Source organism: Ustilago hordei (assembly GCF_900519145.1).
Source record: "Ustilago hordei strain Uho2 genome assembly, contig: UHO2_contig_09, whole genome shotgun sequence".
NCBI classification, from domain to species: domain Eukaryota; kingdom Fungi; phylum Basidiomycota; class Ustilaginomycetes; order Ustilaginales; family Ustilaginaceae; genus Ustilago; species Ustilago hordei.
In genome coordinates this window covers 535,890-550,361 of record NW_024545280.1, presented here as the reverse complement: position 1 = coordinate 550,361, position 14,472 = coordinate 535,890, and the positions used below count along the sequence as shown (strand labels likewise).

The window sequence follows — 14,472 nt, the reverse complement described above, 5'->3', positions numbered from 1 at the left end:
GTGTTGTATCACCCCTCACTGACATTGTCTGTAGGCAGTAGTTACTGCAGTCCAGATAACTATCTCACTGAAGGCAGTACTCATACTGCAGTCTGGGCTTCTCTCACCAATTCACCATCTGATCATTGACACCTCAAACACTTGTGTCAAGTCACTGGTTATCATCATGTATACTAAGTGTTCTGCAGCAAGCAGGAGCTGACTGTGCTGCATTACCACTGAACTGAGTGTTCACAGCAGTTAGCTGAAACTTGTCAAACAAACAACCCTTCAAGCAGTCTCAGTGAAAGTGGCCAGCAGGTGCATACTCAAGAGTGCTCACTGAAACTGTTTGAAACCAATCAAGCCAGTAGATTTCGGGTTCCAGGCACACGACCACTGACACCCGGGACCACAGTGGATGACTGCCTTTGGTTCTAATGATCGAGAGAGCTGGACTGCTGGATGAACTGCCTTTGGGATGTTGATCAACATCAATGAGTGGTGATACAACACACACACTATGATAGGAGCAATGTCTTACAATTGCTACTGTTGATGGACTACTAAGTATACTTATATGAAAGCTATAACTAGTAAAATATGGTGTAGAGTGGATCAGGATCCACTCACTTGCTATGACAAGGACCATGACTTTATATCCACTCCTGCAATGTTGTCCATGATGCTGCTCCTACCTGGGGAGGTTTCTTTGACACTGCTCCTCCCCCTCACCCCTCCTATCCTGTCCATCCACCTCATGATGCAGTCTGTAGACATCACTCCTCTCGCCTTATGCAGATGGTGAATCTTATGCTGCTTCATCATCAACAGGGGTCCTTCCCACTTCATCTGGGTGGCAACTCACCTCCCTGTCTCATCTCACCCACTTTCATATTCCAAGTTCAATGTTGGGTTGGCCCCCTGTTTCATCAGGGTGGCAGACCCACTGTCCATGATGTCTTGTCCTGCTGTGACCTGTGAGAATCAGCATGTTCTCACCAGCTCCAGCAAGATCTATCCTACAATCAAGATACTACCAATTTTGGCAGGATTCATAGTAACCTCCTGCTCATGCTGATTTGGGTGAGATCTGTCATAGAACCACTTCTACTACAGATCTCGATGAACTCTGCTGTAACCCTTATTTTGCCCATTCCTATGATTCCTGCGCTCCTCTCATATGACATCCGTTCTTCCTGCTTCTGCGCATCCAACCCTATGACAATGAGTTGGTCTTTGATACGAGTGTCCAGTGTGTCGACTGATTGATTGAGTGATCCCTGGACCACAGTGGATGACTGCCTTCGGTTCTAAGATCAAGAGAGCCAGACCGCAGTGTGAACCACCTTTGTGTCAGGGGTCTCGCACCTGAAACCTGATATCTGTAGTAGAATTGGAACTACTACTGATTTTATCAAGATCTGTGGTAAACAGCTGTGTATTATTATTCCTGTCAAGAACTGTTGTAGAAGCCTTCTATGACTTTACTTGCTTGAGTCTGTGGTAGCTTGGTTGTTACTGCAGGTTTCAACTAACTGCTGTGGACACTCCATCCAGAGGTAGCTCAGCATGATCAGGAACTGTAGCTATGATGTGAACACACCAAGGTCTGGTGTGAGTGATGTTATTGTCACTGACACAAGTGTCCAGTGTGTTGACTGAGTGTTGGAGTGATCCCCAGACTGCAGTGGATGACTGCCTTTGGTTCTAATGATTGAGAGAGCTGGACCATGGTATGAACTGCCTTCAGAATGTTGACCAATGTCAATGAGCAGTGATACAACACATGTGCTACATAGAAGCAATGCTCTGCAATTGCAACTGTCAACAGAATACTAATGTATACTTATGTGAAAGCTATAACTAGTAATGTATGGTGTAGAGTGGATGGGGATCCACTCACCTGTTATGACAAGGAGCATGTTTATATAACCATTCCTGCAACATCACCTGTGACACTGCTCCTGCTCTGGAAGGCCACTTCAACCCTGCTCCTCCTCCTCATCCTTCCTATCCTTTCCATCCACATTGTGATGCTGCTTGCTGGCACCACTTCTCTTGCTTCCTGTGGATGGGTGGTCCTCATGCTACTTCATCCTCATCAGGGGCCATTCCCACTTTGTCTAAGTGGTGACTTGCCTCCTTTCATCCCCCTCCTGTGTCAGCACCCATCTGCTTGCACTGACTTCATTGTTGTGCAGGACCCCTACTTCATCCAATGGCAACCTCCCTTGTTTGTCATCATCCTCCTGCCATATTGGTGATATAGGTTTCTTTTGAACCAATTCCCATGAGGCTTGTTGTAGTGAGCATGGTACTGCTGATTCTACTGAGTCCTGTAGTAAGACCTGTGTTCCTACTGATCATGACAAGTTTTGTCATAGAGCCATTGGTCCTACCAATCTCACCAAACTCTGCTGGAACTCTACCTTTGCCCAATCCACAATGTTTGCACAAGGTCCCTTCATATGAGTCCAGTTCTTCCTGCACATCCATCTGGTCCTATGACACCTCTCTATTACAGATCTCGATGAACTCTGCTGTAAACCTTCGTTTTGCCCAATCTTGTGATTCCTGCGCTTCTCCTCATATGACTTTGGTTCTTCCTGCTTCCTGCGCATCCGGTCCCATGACACATGGCACCTATCTTCTCCACCTCGGGTATCAAATAGCCGGTGTGCCGATGCCTATGGCGATGATCGGGCCTGACGCATGCCGATATGCAGGACTGGCCTCAGCAACTTGCTATGGATCCGAGTGAGAAAAGGCGGTGGAGGTGTGAGATCGAACTAGTGCTCACATACTTTCACTGTTGTGGAGGGAACTCGGTTTTGTTTTACACTTGGCGCAGCTTATGTAAGCTTTTGCGTTTTTAAGGGGAAATCATTTTACCTGGTCGCTGGGATTTAATGTATTCTACATTTCGTGCGCACAAGGCGGCGAATATTTAATAAGGGTCTCCTGCGCACGGTCCTCTTTCACTTTGACTCGCCTCCTCCTCATCATCATCATCATCACACGTTTCTTGCTCATCTCTCCTCCACCATCGCCTTGCTACTTGGTTTTCGCTCTCGCTCTCGAAACAAGAGCGCAACTGTTACCATCATTTCAGCCCGTCTCATTACCACCACCGCTTTCGATCGCCTTGCCACTCGCACTACCATCGCCCTGTCCAAGCCACGGCATCTTACCTTGGCTTCGCTCTTCAAGGCCAAGCTTTTCGGTATGTCGACTCCAACCTCGCCTTCGCTTCCGGATCCTGCCTCGCTTTCTCCCATCCCCCCGCCTCGTGCAGCCTCGCAGCTCGACGCATCTTGGCTTCCTCTTGTCTGGATAGACTGCGAAATGACTGGTCTCAACGTGGAAGCGGGCGATAGACTGCTGGAGATCGCCTGTATCATCACGGATGGTGAATTGAACCCGATCGATGATGGCGTTAGCTATGTCATTTCTACCCCGTCGTCGATCCTCGATTCGATGAACGATTGGTGTCGCACGCAACATGCATCTTCAGGCTTGACTCTCGCCTGCTCCTCTCCCGCACCCTACTCCCATCCGCATGCGGATGTCAGGACAGCGATGCTAGCTTATGTAAGAGACAGGGTTCCGCTTGCAAACTCTGCCTGCTTAGCCGGAAACACGGTGCACGCTGATAAAGTGTTTCTCGTCAAGGAAATGCCAGAACTTGTGCGCCATCTGCATTACAGAATCGTAGATGTCAGTAGCATAAAGGAACTCGTCAAAAGATGGTACGGCCCCCAAGCAATGTGGCCGGGACAAGCAGAAGAAAAAGCCACTGACCAAGCAAACCACAGAGCTCTAAGCGATATCAAAGCAAGCATTGCTGAACTAAAGTGGTATCGAGAGAGATACTTCAAACCCTCTCATACACTTTCCTAGTCGAGAGCTCCATCACAATAGTACATGGGCCCCTACTTTCAATCAATACATAGTATTTCTTCTACAGAGCCGCACGAGCCAGGCAAGGAGAGCAAAGCAGGCTTAGAGCGAGTTCAGCAGTGCCTCTCTGACTTTCTCTTGGTTTGCCTTGAGAGTTTCGTTTTCTTGTTCGAGATGTCGGATTTGCGTATCTCTTTCTTCTACTGCTCTTCGCAATTTCTCGATCTGCTTCTTTAGATCTTCTACTTGTGCTCCATTGTTGTTGTTGTTGTTGTTGTTGTTGTTGTTGTTGTTGGTGGGGGTGGGGGTGCCATTAGAAGTCGCACTAGCCATAGCTGTAGTCGTAGCAATCGGGGTAGGCGTGGGGTTCGAGGCAAAATCTGCAAGACAAGTTTGTGCTTCAGCGGCGGTACTCTTGGTAACAGTTGTCTCGGGAACACTGTCACTACTCTGCACCCGCTCGCCAGTTTCGAGACTGACCATCATCCTCTTGCCCCTCTTTCCCTGGAAAAAGTCCTTAGCCGTCAAACTGGCGACATTGCTAGGCGCCGGGGGAAAGATATCGCTTTGGAAACTCTCCGCTTTCCTCGGAACGCAAAATGAAACTGGCTGGATGGTAGTGCCAGTGATCTTGTAGGCCTTTGCGATTTCGTTTTCTTCGGTATTCAAAAACCTCCTCGGCACAAAGGTAAGTCCCCTCTGAGGCTCGGAGCTTTTACTCTCGGTCAAGTAATGAAGCTCGTCCTTCTCCAACTCGTAGTATCGGATGTTGCCATCGCCCTTTCCAGCGAGGAAGACAATGTTGTTATCCGACCAAAAAGGCATGATGATCCCACTCGAAGCATCCAGAGTGATCTGTTTGAGCGGACCAGAGGCAAGATTATTAGTGTCCCACAAAAACATCTGACGATCAGACATCTTGGAAAAGCCGGTGGAGATGGCACGATCCTTATCACCGCACCAGATGACACGGGCACCTTTGATGCCACCATGAGAATCGGCGATCTGAACGGGACGTTCGCCTTGACGTGGATCGAAAGTTCGGATCTTACGATCGCGCGAGGTAGCAATCAGCGTAGTTCCACTCCAATCCCAATCAAGCGACTGGATCGTATCCGTAAAGCCACGCAAAGCTATACTGGGAGAAGAGCAAGCGGTGGAAGCGTGGCTGACATCGAACAACTTGACCACATGATCGGCCGTGGCGGCGGCAAGGAGATTCGAAGCCGTGGGATGCCAAACTACCTGCCCTACTTTCCTCCCACCACCGGAAATCCTCGCAAGAGGTTCAAAGTCTTTTACACCTCCATTCCGCTCTCGTTCCTTATCACTCCATTCGAGCTGATCGTAGTTGCAATCCTCGATCTTCCAGAGCCCGATCGTTCCGTCGTCGGAAGCGGAAGCGACAACGTTGTCTTGAAAAGGATTCAAGGCTGTATCCAGCACAGCGGCGGTGTGGCCACGGCAAAGCGGGTAGATATCCGGAAGCTTGCCAGGACGATTGATGGGGAGAACGGCGAAAGCGCCTCCTCCGGAAGCATTCCAGTTGATGGAAATGTAGGTGCCATTGGCAGAGATGAGATTGGTATCCCAAGCATTGTTGGAAACCTTGACGTTTTCGTAACAGGCCTCCTTTTTCGCGACGTTGGGATAGACGTGTCGGTACTTGGACGGTCGAACGAAGCGGCTCATGGCTGCAAAGCTGGGCGCGGTTTAGGCGGGAGGCAAGTGATGGGGAAGGGGGGTTGGGAAGGCAAGTGAGGCAAGTGATGGAGGGAAGCAAGTGATGGGGGGAAGCAAAGATAGGGAAAGCGCAAGGGGGACAAGAATGCTCATCCTCGGTTGTGTCTTTCTCGCTCGGACAGTGAAGCGTTGATCCGTGCGAGGCATTGGCAGCCGACGTAATTGTTTGTTCTGCTCGGCATAACATCAGCTTTTCGTAAAATCAAAGCTCGGAACTCGGACTGAGCCAGAGGAAAGTGCGTCGATGCGCTTCTCTTTGCTGCTGCTTTTCATCTTCCCTTCTCGTGTCGCCTATCAGCCCCCTTCTCTTGTTAGCCACCACGGACAGATATCCTCAGGCTTTGACCGCTCCTTTCTCCCATTCGAAACGGCAAAGAGCGATACATCGCATCGCATCGCATCGCATCGCAGCAGAACATGTCGGGCACAACACAGTGGGAGAACATCTTCCATGGTCTCGATACCACCCCAGGCAAGTTGAGAATGTCGCAGGGCGGTCTGGGTTGGAAACCTTCTGTCGGCGAAGGTGGCACCATCACCATCCCTGCCGATCAGATGACGTCCTTCCAGTGGATTCGTGTGGCACGAAACTACCAACTCGCTATCCACCTCAACAAAGATCGCGAAACACCTTGCCCAGCACAGGTCAATCCACGCCGCACCAACTTTGACGGTTTCACTCGTCAAGACTTCGAACGTCTCTCCACTCACATTCGTCAGTACTTCAACAGGAGCCTCGAGACACAAGAGGTTTCTACCACAGGTTGGAATTGGGGTCAGGCAAAGATGAGCAACCATGACGTTCAATTCTTGGTCCGGGACAAGTTGGCGTTTGAGCTTCCACTCTCGCATCTGGCAAATAGTAATATTGCAAAGACAGAGGTTTCCATGGAGTTTTTAAATCCCGAACAGCAGCAGCCGGGCGCCAATGCAACCAAGTCGAGCGGTAACAAGGGGGATCAGCTTGTCGAGATGAGGCTTTATCTTCCTGGTCAAGCTGCCAAGGAGGATGGAAGCGATGCGGCGAGTGCAGCCGATGGCGATGATAACAATCAAGAGACAGCAGCAGAGGCTTTCCACGAAGCGCTCAAGTCGAAAGCCGATATTGGTCAGGTTGCTGGCGACTCGATCGTCGTCTTCAAAGAGGTTCTCGTCCTCACACCTCGTGGACGTTACGATATCGATGTTTTCAACACTTTCATCCGTCTGCGCGGAAAGACGTACGATTACAAGATCCTCTACAGCTCCATGAACAAGCTCTTCCTCCTACCCAAGTCGGACGAGATCCACGTTATGCTCGTCATCGGTCTCGATCCATCCATTCGTCAGGGTCAGACGCGTTACCCATATCTAGTCCTCCAATTCCCACGCGAAGAAGAGATGGATGCAGAACTCAATCTCGACGAACAAACGATCCAAGACAAGTACGATGGCAAGCTGAAAAAGCGTTACGAAGAACCCACTTTCCGTATCGTGACCAACATCTTCAAAGTGCTATCCGGCCAAAAAGTCGCTACGCCTACGGATTTCGAGTCCTCCTCCGGTCAGACGAGCATCAAGTGCAACCTCAAAGCAGCAGACGGCAACCTCTACCCACTCGAAAAGTCGTTGCTCTGGGTCTCGAAGCAACCTGTCTACGTTCCGTACTCGGAGATCCACCAAGCCATCCTCTCGCGTGTCGGTGGAGCTGTTGCTTCGTCCAAGACGTTCGACTTGAGGGTGGCCACCAAGGGTGGCACGGATCACACTTTCCAGTCGATCTCGAGGGAGGAGTTGGATAGGTTGAAGGCATGGTTGGCCGAAAGGAAGGTGAGGATTAAGAATGAGATGGCGGAAGAGACGGGTGGATTGGCGGCAGCCGCCGCGGCGGGGTTGTTGAGCGATGACGAGGAGGATATGGGTGGAGGAGGCGGGGAGGGGGAGGATGAGGATAGTGAGGAGGATGCAGATTTTGCAGCCGACTCGGAATCCGATGGTGGTTCGCCGTCCGAAGGCGATTCCGGTTCCGATGATGACGATGATGATGATCATCATCATCCTGGCTTTGAGGAGGCGGGGGAGGAGAGGCCGAAGAAGAAGAGAAAGGATTGAGGCCATCATCATGCGCACGCTTTACCCGGGCAATTGCACAAAACTGAATCTCAATCATTGCAGCATCCTCTCTCTCTCTCGCACACTACCTGACAATGGCATCGGTGTCTTCTATTCCTCCTTGTCTGAGACTACTTCTGAGCTTGCATCGCACTCACCCACCGACTTGTAACATTCTCAACCCAGACTTGATCGCTCAACAACTGCTCAACTCTGTGCGTCAACCATTGGACATTTGCCCAAAAACCTTGACTCCAGCCTGCTAAGAAGGTCAGCCAAGCGACCAATGCTAATTGCCAAACGCGCATCAAATGCTCCCATTCCTACTCGGCTGCTTCTGCAAGACTGTTGCGCAGCAAGTCGTGGTATGTTCTCAACAACTTTTCCTCCTGCTCCCTCGAGGTTAGAAGGCGAGCAGGGATAGAGGTTGTTAGCAACTTGGCCAGGTCTTGGACGACCAGTCTGATACCGACCTATTGGAAATCGTACATTGCCATCTTGGTGGCCTCGTGGGAAAAGGCCATGTTTGCAGTCTTGACATCGCCGTGGACACTAACCCTAACCCTAACAAGCATCTCCTAAAGGTGAACAAGGTTATGTGCGAGAAGCGTAAAGTGACACTTTTGCAGCGGAACCAGACCAATGTTAGAATTGTACGCTCTGACATTGGAAAAGGGAAAGAAAATCCACGTGACACCTGTCGCCTGACGCGTGACACCTGTCGCCTGACGCGTGACACCTGTCGCCTGACGCGTGACGCGTGACGCGTGACACCTTTGGCGCGACTTTTGGTAAGGTGTGCGCGTGTGTGTGTGTGTGTTTTGTTTTTGACAATACCACACCCCCATGTCGCCTTGAAGAATATCTTACATTCACATTGTATGCCTCCACGATGCTCGAGGGTAAAGAGACATTGACTGCAGTACTTCCTACTGGACCCAAAGGGCTAGCTTGAGATGAAGCTCAAGAGTAGATCGTGCGAGAAGCAGCGGAGAAAAGCGCTGCAAAAGGCAAGAAAGGGGTCGACAGAAGGGTTGAGGAAGGATAGAACCTATCCCAACCAACGACACTTTTGTCGTTGTGCAGCTTCTTTGCATCTCATCCCTCAAAGTGTGTGGGTGTGTGAATGCGTCGGTTGCCTCTTTGGGTTGGTTTGCAATGTTCAGGGTCCATCTCGGTGCCCTTTTCGCTGGTCCAGGCTTGGGATAGGATAGAATCTACTTTTCTCGTCCTTGCGCAAGTAGTGTTGGAATAAAAGAGTCCTCATGCTCTGCACTTGTCTTGTTCTTGTTCTTGTTCTTCTTCTTCTTCTCCTCATCATCATCACCAGCTACGACGTCCTCAAGATCCAACATCATCACTTCGACCACTGTTCTTCTGGATCAGCATCAATTGCAGCAACGCAAACGACAAAGCAAAGCCAACCGATAGATACACCAGCTTCCTCGTCATCACTCGTCAAGTATGTTCCACGGATCCAACAAAAGACTCAACGCTGCCGGGCTTGCTCCCGAGCACTCGAAGCTCCTCCCTGAACGTCAACCTAAGGACGACGAAGCTAACCTCCTTGAGTGCCTTCACCAAGTAAGTTGGACCGCATACCAGACGAATATAATGTACTGGTAGCCATTGACTAAGCCAAGGATGCTTCTCCTTTTGCTGCAACAGCTCTACACCTCTGCCTCGCCCAGCGATGCCTGCCTCTCTATCTTCGCCAACGAAGCTATCCTCACGCTCCCCACCGGTGACGTAGTTGTCGGACCAAAGGGCATCAAGTCAAAATTCTGCGACCTGCTCGCCCCCTACACCCAGCGCACCCTCCGCCAACGGCTGCTTGTCACACCCGAGTCCCTGCCACCGCGCACTATCGTACTGGACCAGATGCTGAGCCTCGCATCTGCCGACTCTGATGTGGTGAAAAGCGTCCACTCTCTCGTCGTCATCAAGCGCAAAGTCCAAGACGGCAAAATCTCTTGCCTCACCGAAGAGGAGGGTCATCGCAAAGCCACAGCCCCCCTGGCAGCTCGTGCTGCTGCAGCAAACAGCTTCTACTCTCCCACCGACGCACAGCTCAGCCCGGTCACCTCGAAACTCAACTTGGCAAAGAGGAAGCATCACATCAAGGCCAAGCCTACAGCTCTTTTCGCCAACAGATCTGGCTTGAGACAGGCGCTGCTTCCGGCATCTCCAGCACAGAGTACTGGCACAAATGCCGATATGGAGCTCTAAGCTTGCACTACAACTTGCAGTATCCTTCTTTCCCTTCTCTCGCTATCTCCGCTAGTCTCTCTTTGCATTTTTCTCGTCATTATGTATATATACACACACCCTCGAAAGCTGTGATGCTGCTGTTGCTGCTGTTGCTGCTGTTGCTGCTTCTCCTCCTCCTCCTCCTCCTGCTGCTCGCATGTTGAATCGTTGTCGAGATTGTATCCTGTTCAAGACTTCCAACGATGCCATCTCTGTGTGTGCCAAGTGTGTGTTCCTCTTGAATCCAAATCCCGATCAGCGCCTCAAGATCGGTGGAGATCGCTGGGCGACTCGGGTTATCGGGGAATCGGGGAATCGGGGAATCGGGGAGGTTGAATCGCGATAGGATGGATCGACGACGTGGAAATGCAGGTGCACGGGCCAAGCGATTTGAAGAATTGACAGCCGAGGGACCTGATCATTCGTTCCAACACTTGCTCACACTTGTCTTGGTTCCTCTTTTCCTTCTCACCACCGTCACTACAAGGTTGTCACAGCTAGGTTCATCCCCCCACCATGCTGCACGGCTTCAACATCCTCCGGCAACAGTACTCCAACCTCGCCAAACCAGGCGGAGGCAACCAATCCGCCATCAACACCATCCAAACCCTTGCAGACCGTCTTATCAAAGCAGACGAGTATCAGCTCTCCCTCGAAGATCGCAGAGCAGCCGTACTCGCCCTCAAAGGTCTTAGCAGAGATCACAACAGAGCTGTTGGTCAACATGCCCTTCCCGCCTTGCTCAAATCCTTGCAAAGAGATGCAAAGGATGAGGACACAGCAAGAGCCTTGATCGAGTGCTCTATCATCCTTTGCGAGGTTCAGTCGCCAGAAGCTGCTGCTACGGCACAAGCTGCTGCTATGGCACAAGCTGCTGCTATGGCACAAGCATCTGCGCAAACCCAAGCTCAAGCGCAGAACAGGCGAAAACAGCAAAATCAAGGCCCACCTTCGGGATTGCAGCACACCGACATCTTTCTCCAAGAGCCTGGGCCTTTGCACTGTCTCTTGCCGCTTCTTGCTCCCCATCGCGCTTTCTACACTCGCTTTGCATCGCTTCAACTTCTTGGCTCTCTGCTTCGCAACCGTCCGCACAGAGTTCAAGATCATGTCCTCGTGGCGCCAGGAGGATGTGGCGCCATCCTCGAATGTCTAGCAGAAGGCGCTGGTTCATCCGCAGAGATCGTCCGCAACGAAGCACTCTTGCTCCTCCCACATCTCGTCTACGCCAACGCAGACATCCAAAAACTTGTCGCTTTCGAAGGCGCATTCGAAAAACTCCTTGACGTATGTGCCGCCCAAGGCAGGATCGAAGGCGGTATCATCGTCCAAGATGCCCTCGAAGGCCTCGAAGCCCTCTTGCGATACAACGTCTCCAACCAGAACTACTTCCGCGAAACCCTCTCCATCCCGATGCTCGCACCTCTACTATTCTACCCACCCGCTCCAGCGAACAACGAGTTGCCATCCAAGCATGCCGACCACGAATACGCACGTCAGTTGGAAGCTTTCTGCTTTCAAGATTGGGACCAGCAGAAAGTCGTCAATGCCAAGATTGTGCTTGATATCGCCGCACTCTTGATTGCAGGTCAGGCCGAGGGACGACGTGCAAACCAAGCTGCCCTGTTGCAGTGCGGGATGACAAAGTGTTTGATTGACCTTGCGCTTGGTTCGACGGCACCCGCTAGTTTGAAGGCGCAGGCCTTGCATCTTTTAGCCTCCTTGATGCAGAGTTCGAGGGCAAATCAGGATTTGCTTTCGAGTTTGCTGGTACAGCCGGTCAAGGTCCTGTTGCCGCCTAAGGCAGAGACACCAATCGAGGGTCAGCATGGCGGAGAACAGCAGCAGCAGCTTGGGCAAGACCCTACTTTTGCTTCCCAGGAACCTTCTTTTACTAGATTGCAACCTCGTCCCGCAGCGGTGTGTCTTGTGGAGACTGCAATTGGCACTTCCGGTGCCAAAGGTGGTTTGGGCTTAAGAGGTGCTGCTATCGCCTGCTTCCGTTCTTATGTGGCTGATAATATGGAGGCTCGTCTCTCTATCGTTAACGGTATCCTTCCCCAAGCGGCTGCGGAGGAGGATAACGCAACAGCATCCGCAGCTTCACCCGCTGGAAAGATCCTCTTCGAAGGCATAACACAAAACCCATCAACCACAGCCACATCCGACCACGCCGATGCCTACATACACCTCATTTCTACAATGCTCTTTTCCTACCTCCTACGCGGGAGTGAGACAGCCAAATTGGCCGCTCGCTCCATCGCCATCGACCCGGATGGCAAAGTTGTCAAGCACGTCGGTGCAGAAAAACAAGGCGATAATGACGACGACGACGATGATGATGATGATGATGAAGATGCGCCCTCTTCTCTCATCCAAGTTCTCGTAGCAAACCTCACCTTATCCGAGCGAGAACTGGCGGATGCAGTCCGAAAAGAACGTGCTTCGGCATTGGGTTCCACCGTCTCCTCGCATTCCTATTCCGCTGCGGATTGGACTCGAATCATGGTGGGCTATCTAGTCTTGCTCTCCATCTGGTTACACGAATCGCCGTTGAGCGTAAGGGATTTCCTCTCTGAATCGGCTACCCTGCAAGCTGTCATCCAACCCGTAGCCCAGTCTTCAGGTGTCGACCCACTCATTCAAGGTTTAGCAGCGTTTCTGTTGGGTGTCGCCTACGAATTCGATACGGACCCCGGCAAAGTCGCCGTCACTCGTGCGACGATGCATCCTATCCTTCATTCACGTATCGGTGCAGACCAATTCGCTGTTCGAATCGCTCGCATTTCCGACGATGTCCGATTCCGCCAAGTTACACCTGATATTCTCGAAAAGCTTATTTTCGTAGAAGAACAAACCGAAGCCGACGAACTGAGGGCCAAACAACAGGCTGAAGCAAAGGCTGCTGCTGCACAAGCTCTCGCTGCTGCTGCAGCTTCCGCCTCCGCCTCCGCCTCTTCCGCCTCTTCTGCCTCCGCCTCCCATCCCTCGACTGGTGATGGAGCAAAGAGCGAGGAGAAGGTTAAGAGGGACGAAGAAGCAGCAGATAAAGATCTGGAAGTCAACGGTCTTGGCCATCTCTCCAAACGGCGTAGAGCAGGCTTATGGTTCGATTGGAGTTTCGTTGAGTTTTGGCGGCTCAACTCTACGCTCATCTCTAGATCGATTACTGTTGATCCGGCAAGTAGTTCAGCAAGGGAAGCTGCGATGCCAGTCGAACTACTCGACGCACAGCGACAAACAGAAGCGCTTCGAGATACAGTCGCTAAACAAACACGCGAGATTGAAATGCTCGAAAAACGAAAAGACCAACTCTGCTACACTCACACAAAACAACTCGAGCCACTGCAAAGCCAACTTACAAAGACCAAGCAAGAACTCGCCTCCTCAACCACGCAGCTCGAAGCTCTAAAGGCGGAAATGAAAGAACTCAAGTCTACACATGCAGCAAGTTTGGCAGAGGAGCAAAATAGGAATCATGATTTAGTAAAGCTTTTGCAAGAGGCGAGCAAGAACGAGCAAGAGTGTCGCGCTAAGGTGTTACAACTAACCTCGCAAATCGCGTCAAGTTCAGCTGGAAAAGCGTCTCAAAAGGAATTCTTGGCTTTGCAGAAGACCAACGAAGAATTAAAGAAGAAATATGACCAACTTCTCACCTCCTCCACCTCCTCCACCTCCTCCACCTCCTCTACTGCTTCGGCCGGCATAGGGGTAAAAGAACTCCTAGAGGCAAGAGACCTGGCAGAGTCAAGAGCAAGAGAAATTTCAGACCTCGAAGCCAAACTCGCAGCATCGCAAAGCGCGATCCAGGAGAAGAGAGAGTTGCAGAGCAGGCTGCACCAGTTGGAGGCCCAGGCGAGCGCTGCCAAAGCAGAGCGAGACCTCGTTTCCGCCGACCAAACCACACAACTCTCTGCTTGCAACAAGCAAAATGAACAACTCCAAACCAAGCTCAGCGAGCTTGAGAAAAAACTCAAGCAATGTATGCTATCCAACAACACCTCCTCCTCGCACTCGTCGTCGCTATGGGAAGGTGAGCAAGGTAGGGAATTGGATGAAGCGAATAGGGAGAAAGAAGAAATTAGTAGGGAAAACGAAGACCTGCTTGTGCTTCTTGAAGAACTGACTCAGAAACGGAAAGTTGATAAAGCAAGGCTTAGAGAAAAAGGTGTGCCTGTTAGTGACGATGACGATGACGATGACGACCAATCCTAAATTGACCTCGATTAATTTAGTCACAGACAGCATGGGTAACAATGCACGTCTGAAATGCAATGCATACCATATTCAAGCACACCGCAGCACACCGCAGCACACCGCAGCACAGCACAGCACAGTGCAAAACCAGACTGAACACAACCCAAACGACACAATGAGATTGAAACTGAAAAATAAAATAAAAAAATGTACACAAAACATACCCAGTGAAATACACCTCTCCTCCTTCCACATCGAACGAAACAAATTAAATCCGAAGAAAAAAAAAAAAAAACAAAACAAAAAACA

The 14,472-nt window shown here is 50.9% G+C and overlaps 5 protein-coding genes across 5 annotated transcripts; 4 read left to right on the top strand and 1 right to left on the bottom strand.

Annotated features, from left to right (window-relative positions):
- Positions 1 to 3,207: 3,207 nt before the first annotated feature.
- On the top strand, positions 3,208 to 3,882 carry UHO2_04531 (uncharacterized protein; the record flags this gene model as incomplete). Its single annotated transcript, XM_041558523.1, has 1 exon — positions 3,208 to 3,882. One exon carries the CDS (start codon positions 3,208 to 3,210, stop codon positions 3,880 to 3,882), a length of 675 nt encoding a protein of 224 aa, XP_041414457.1.
- Positions 3,883 to 3,984: 102 nt separating this feature from the next.
- Positions 3,985 to 5,574, bottom strand: UHO2_04530 (putative CRN1 - a coronin, that promotes actin polymerization and crosslinking to microtubules; the record flags this gene model as incomplete). Its single annotated transcript, XM_041558522.1, has 1 exon — positions 3,985 to 5,574. The coding sequence occupies one exon, from the start codon at positions 5,572 to 5,574 to the stop codon at positions 3,985 to 3,987; it is 1,590 nt and encodes a 529-aa protein (XP_041414456.1).
- A 468-nt stretch (positions 5,575 to 6,042) lies between these two features.
- On the top strand, positions 6,043 to 7,716 carry UHO2_04529 (putative POB3 - protein that binds to DNA polymerase I; the record flags this gene model as incomplete). The annotated part of the gene is made up of 1 exon (XM_041558521.1): positions 6,043 to 7,716. The coding sequence occupies one exon, from the start codon at positions 6,043 to 6,045 to the stop codon at positions 7,714 to 7,716; it is 1,674 nt and encodes a 557-aa protein (XP_041414455.1).
- A 1,464-nt stretch (positions 7,717 to 9,180) lies between these two features.
- UHO2_04528 (uncharacterized protein) lies at positions 9,181 to 9,945 on the top strand (the record flags this gene model as incomplete). The annotated part of the gene is made up of 2 exons (XM_041558520.1): positions 9,181 to 9,300; positions 9,385 to 9,945. The coding sequence occupies 2 exons, from the start codon at positions 9,181 to 9,183 to the stop codon at positions 9,943 to 9,945; spliced, it is 681 nt and encodes a 226-aa protein (XP_041414454.1).
- Positions 9,946 to 10,482: 537 nt separating this feature from the next.
- On the top strand, positions 10,483 to 14,181 carry UHO2_04527 (uncharacterized protein; the record flags this gene model as incomplete). The annotated part of the gene is made up of 1 exon (XM_041558519.1): positions 10,483 to 14,181. The coding sequence occupies one exon, from the start codon at positions 10,483 to 10,485 to the stop codon at positions 14,179 to 14,181; it is 3,699 nt and encodes a 1,232-aa protein (XP_041414453.1).
- Between the last annotated feature and the right edge of the window lie 291 nt (positions 14,182 to 14,472).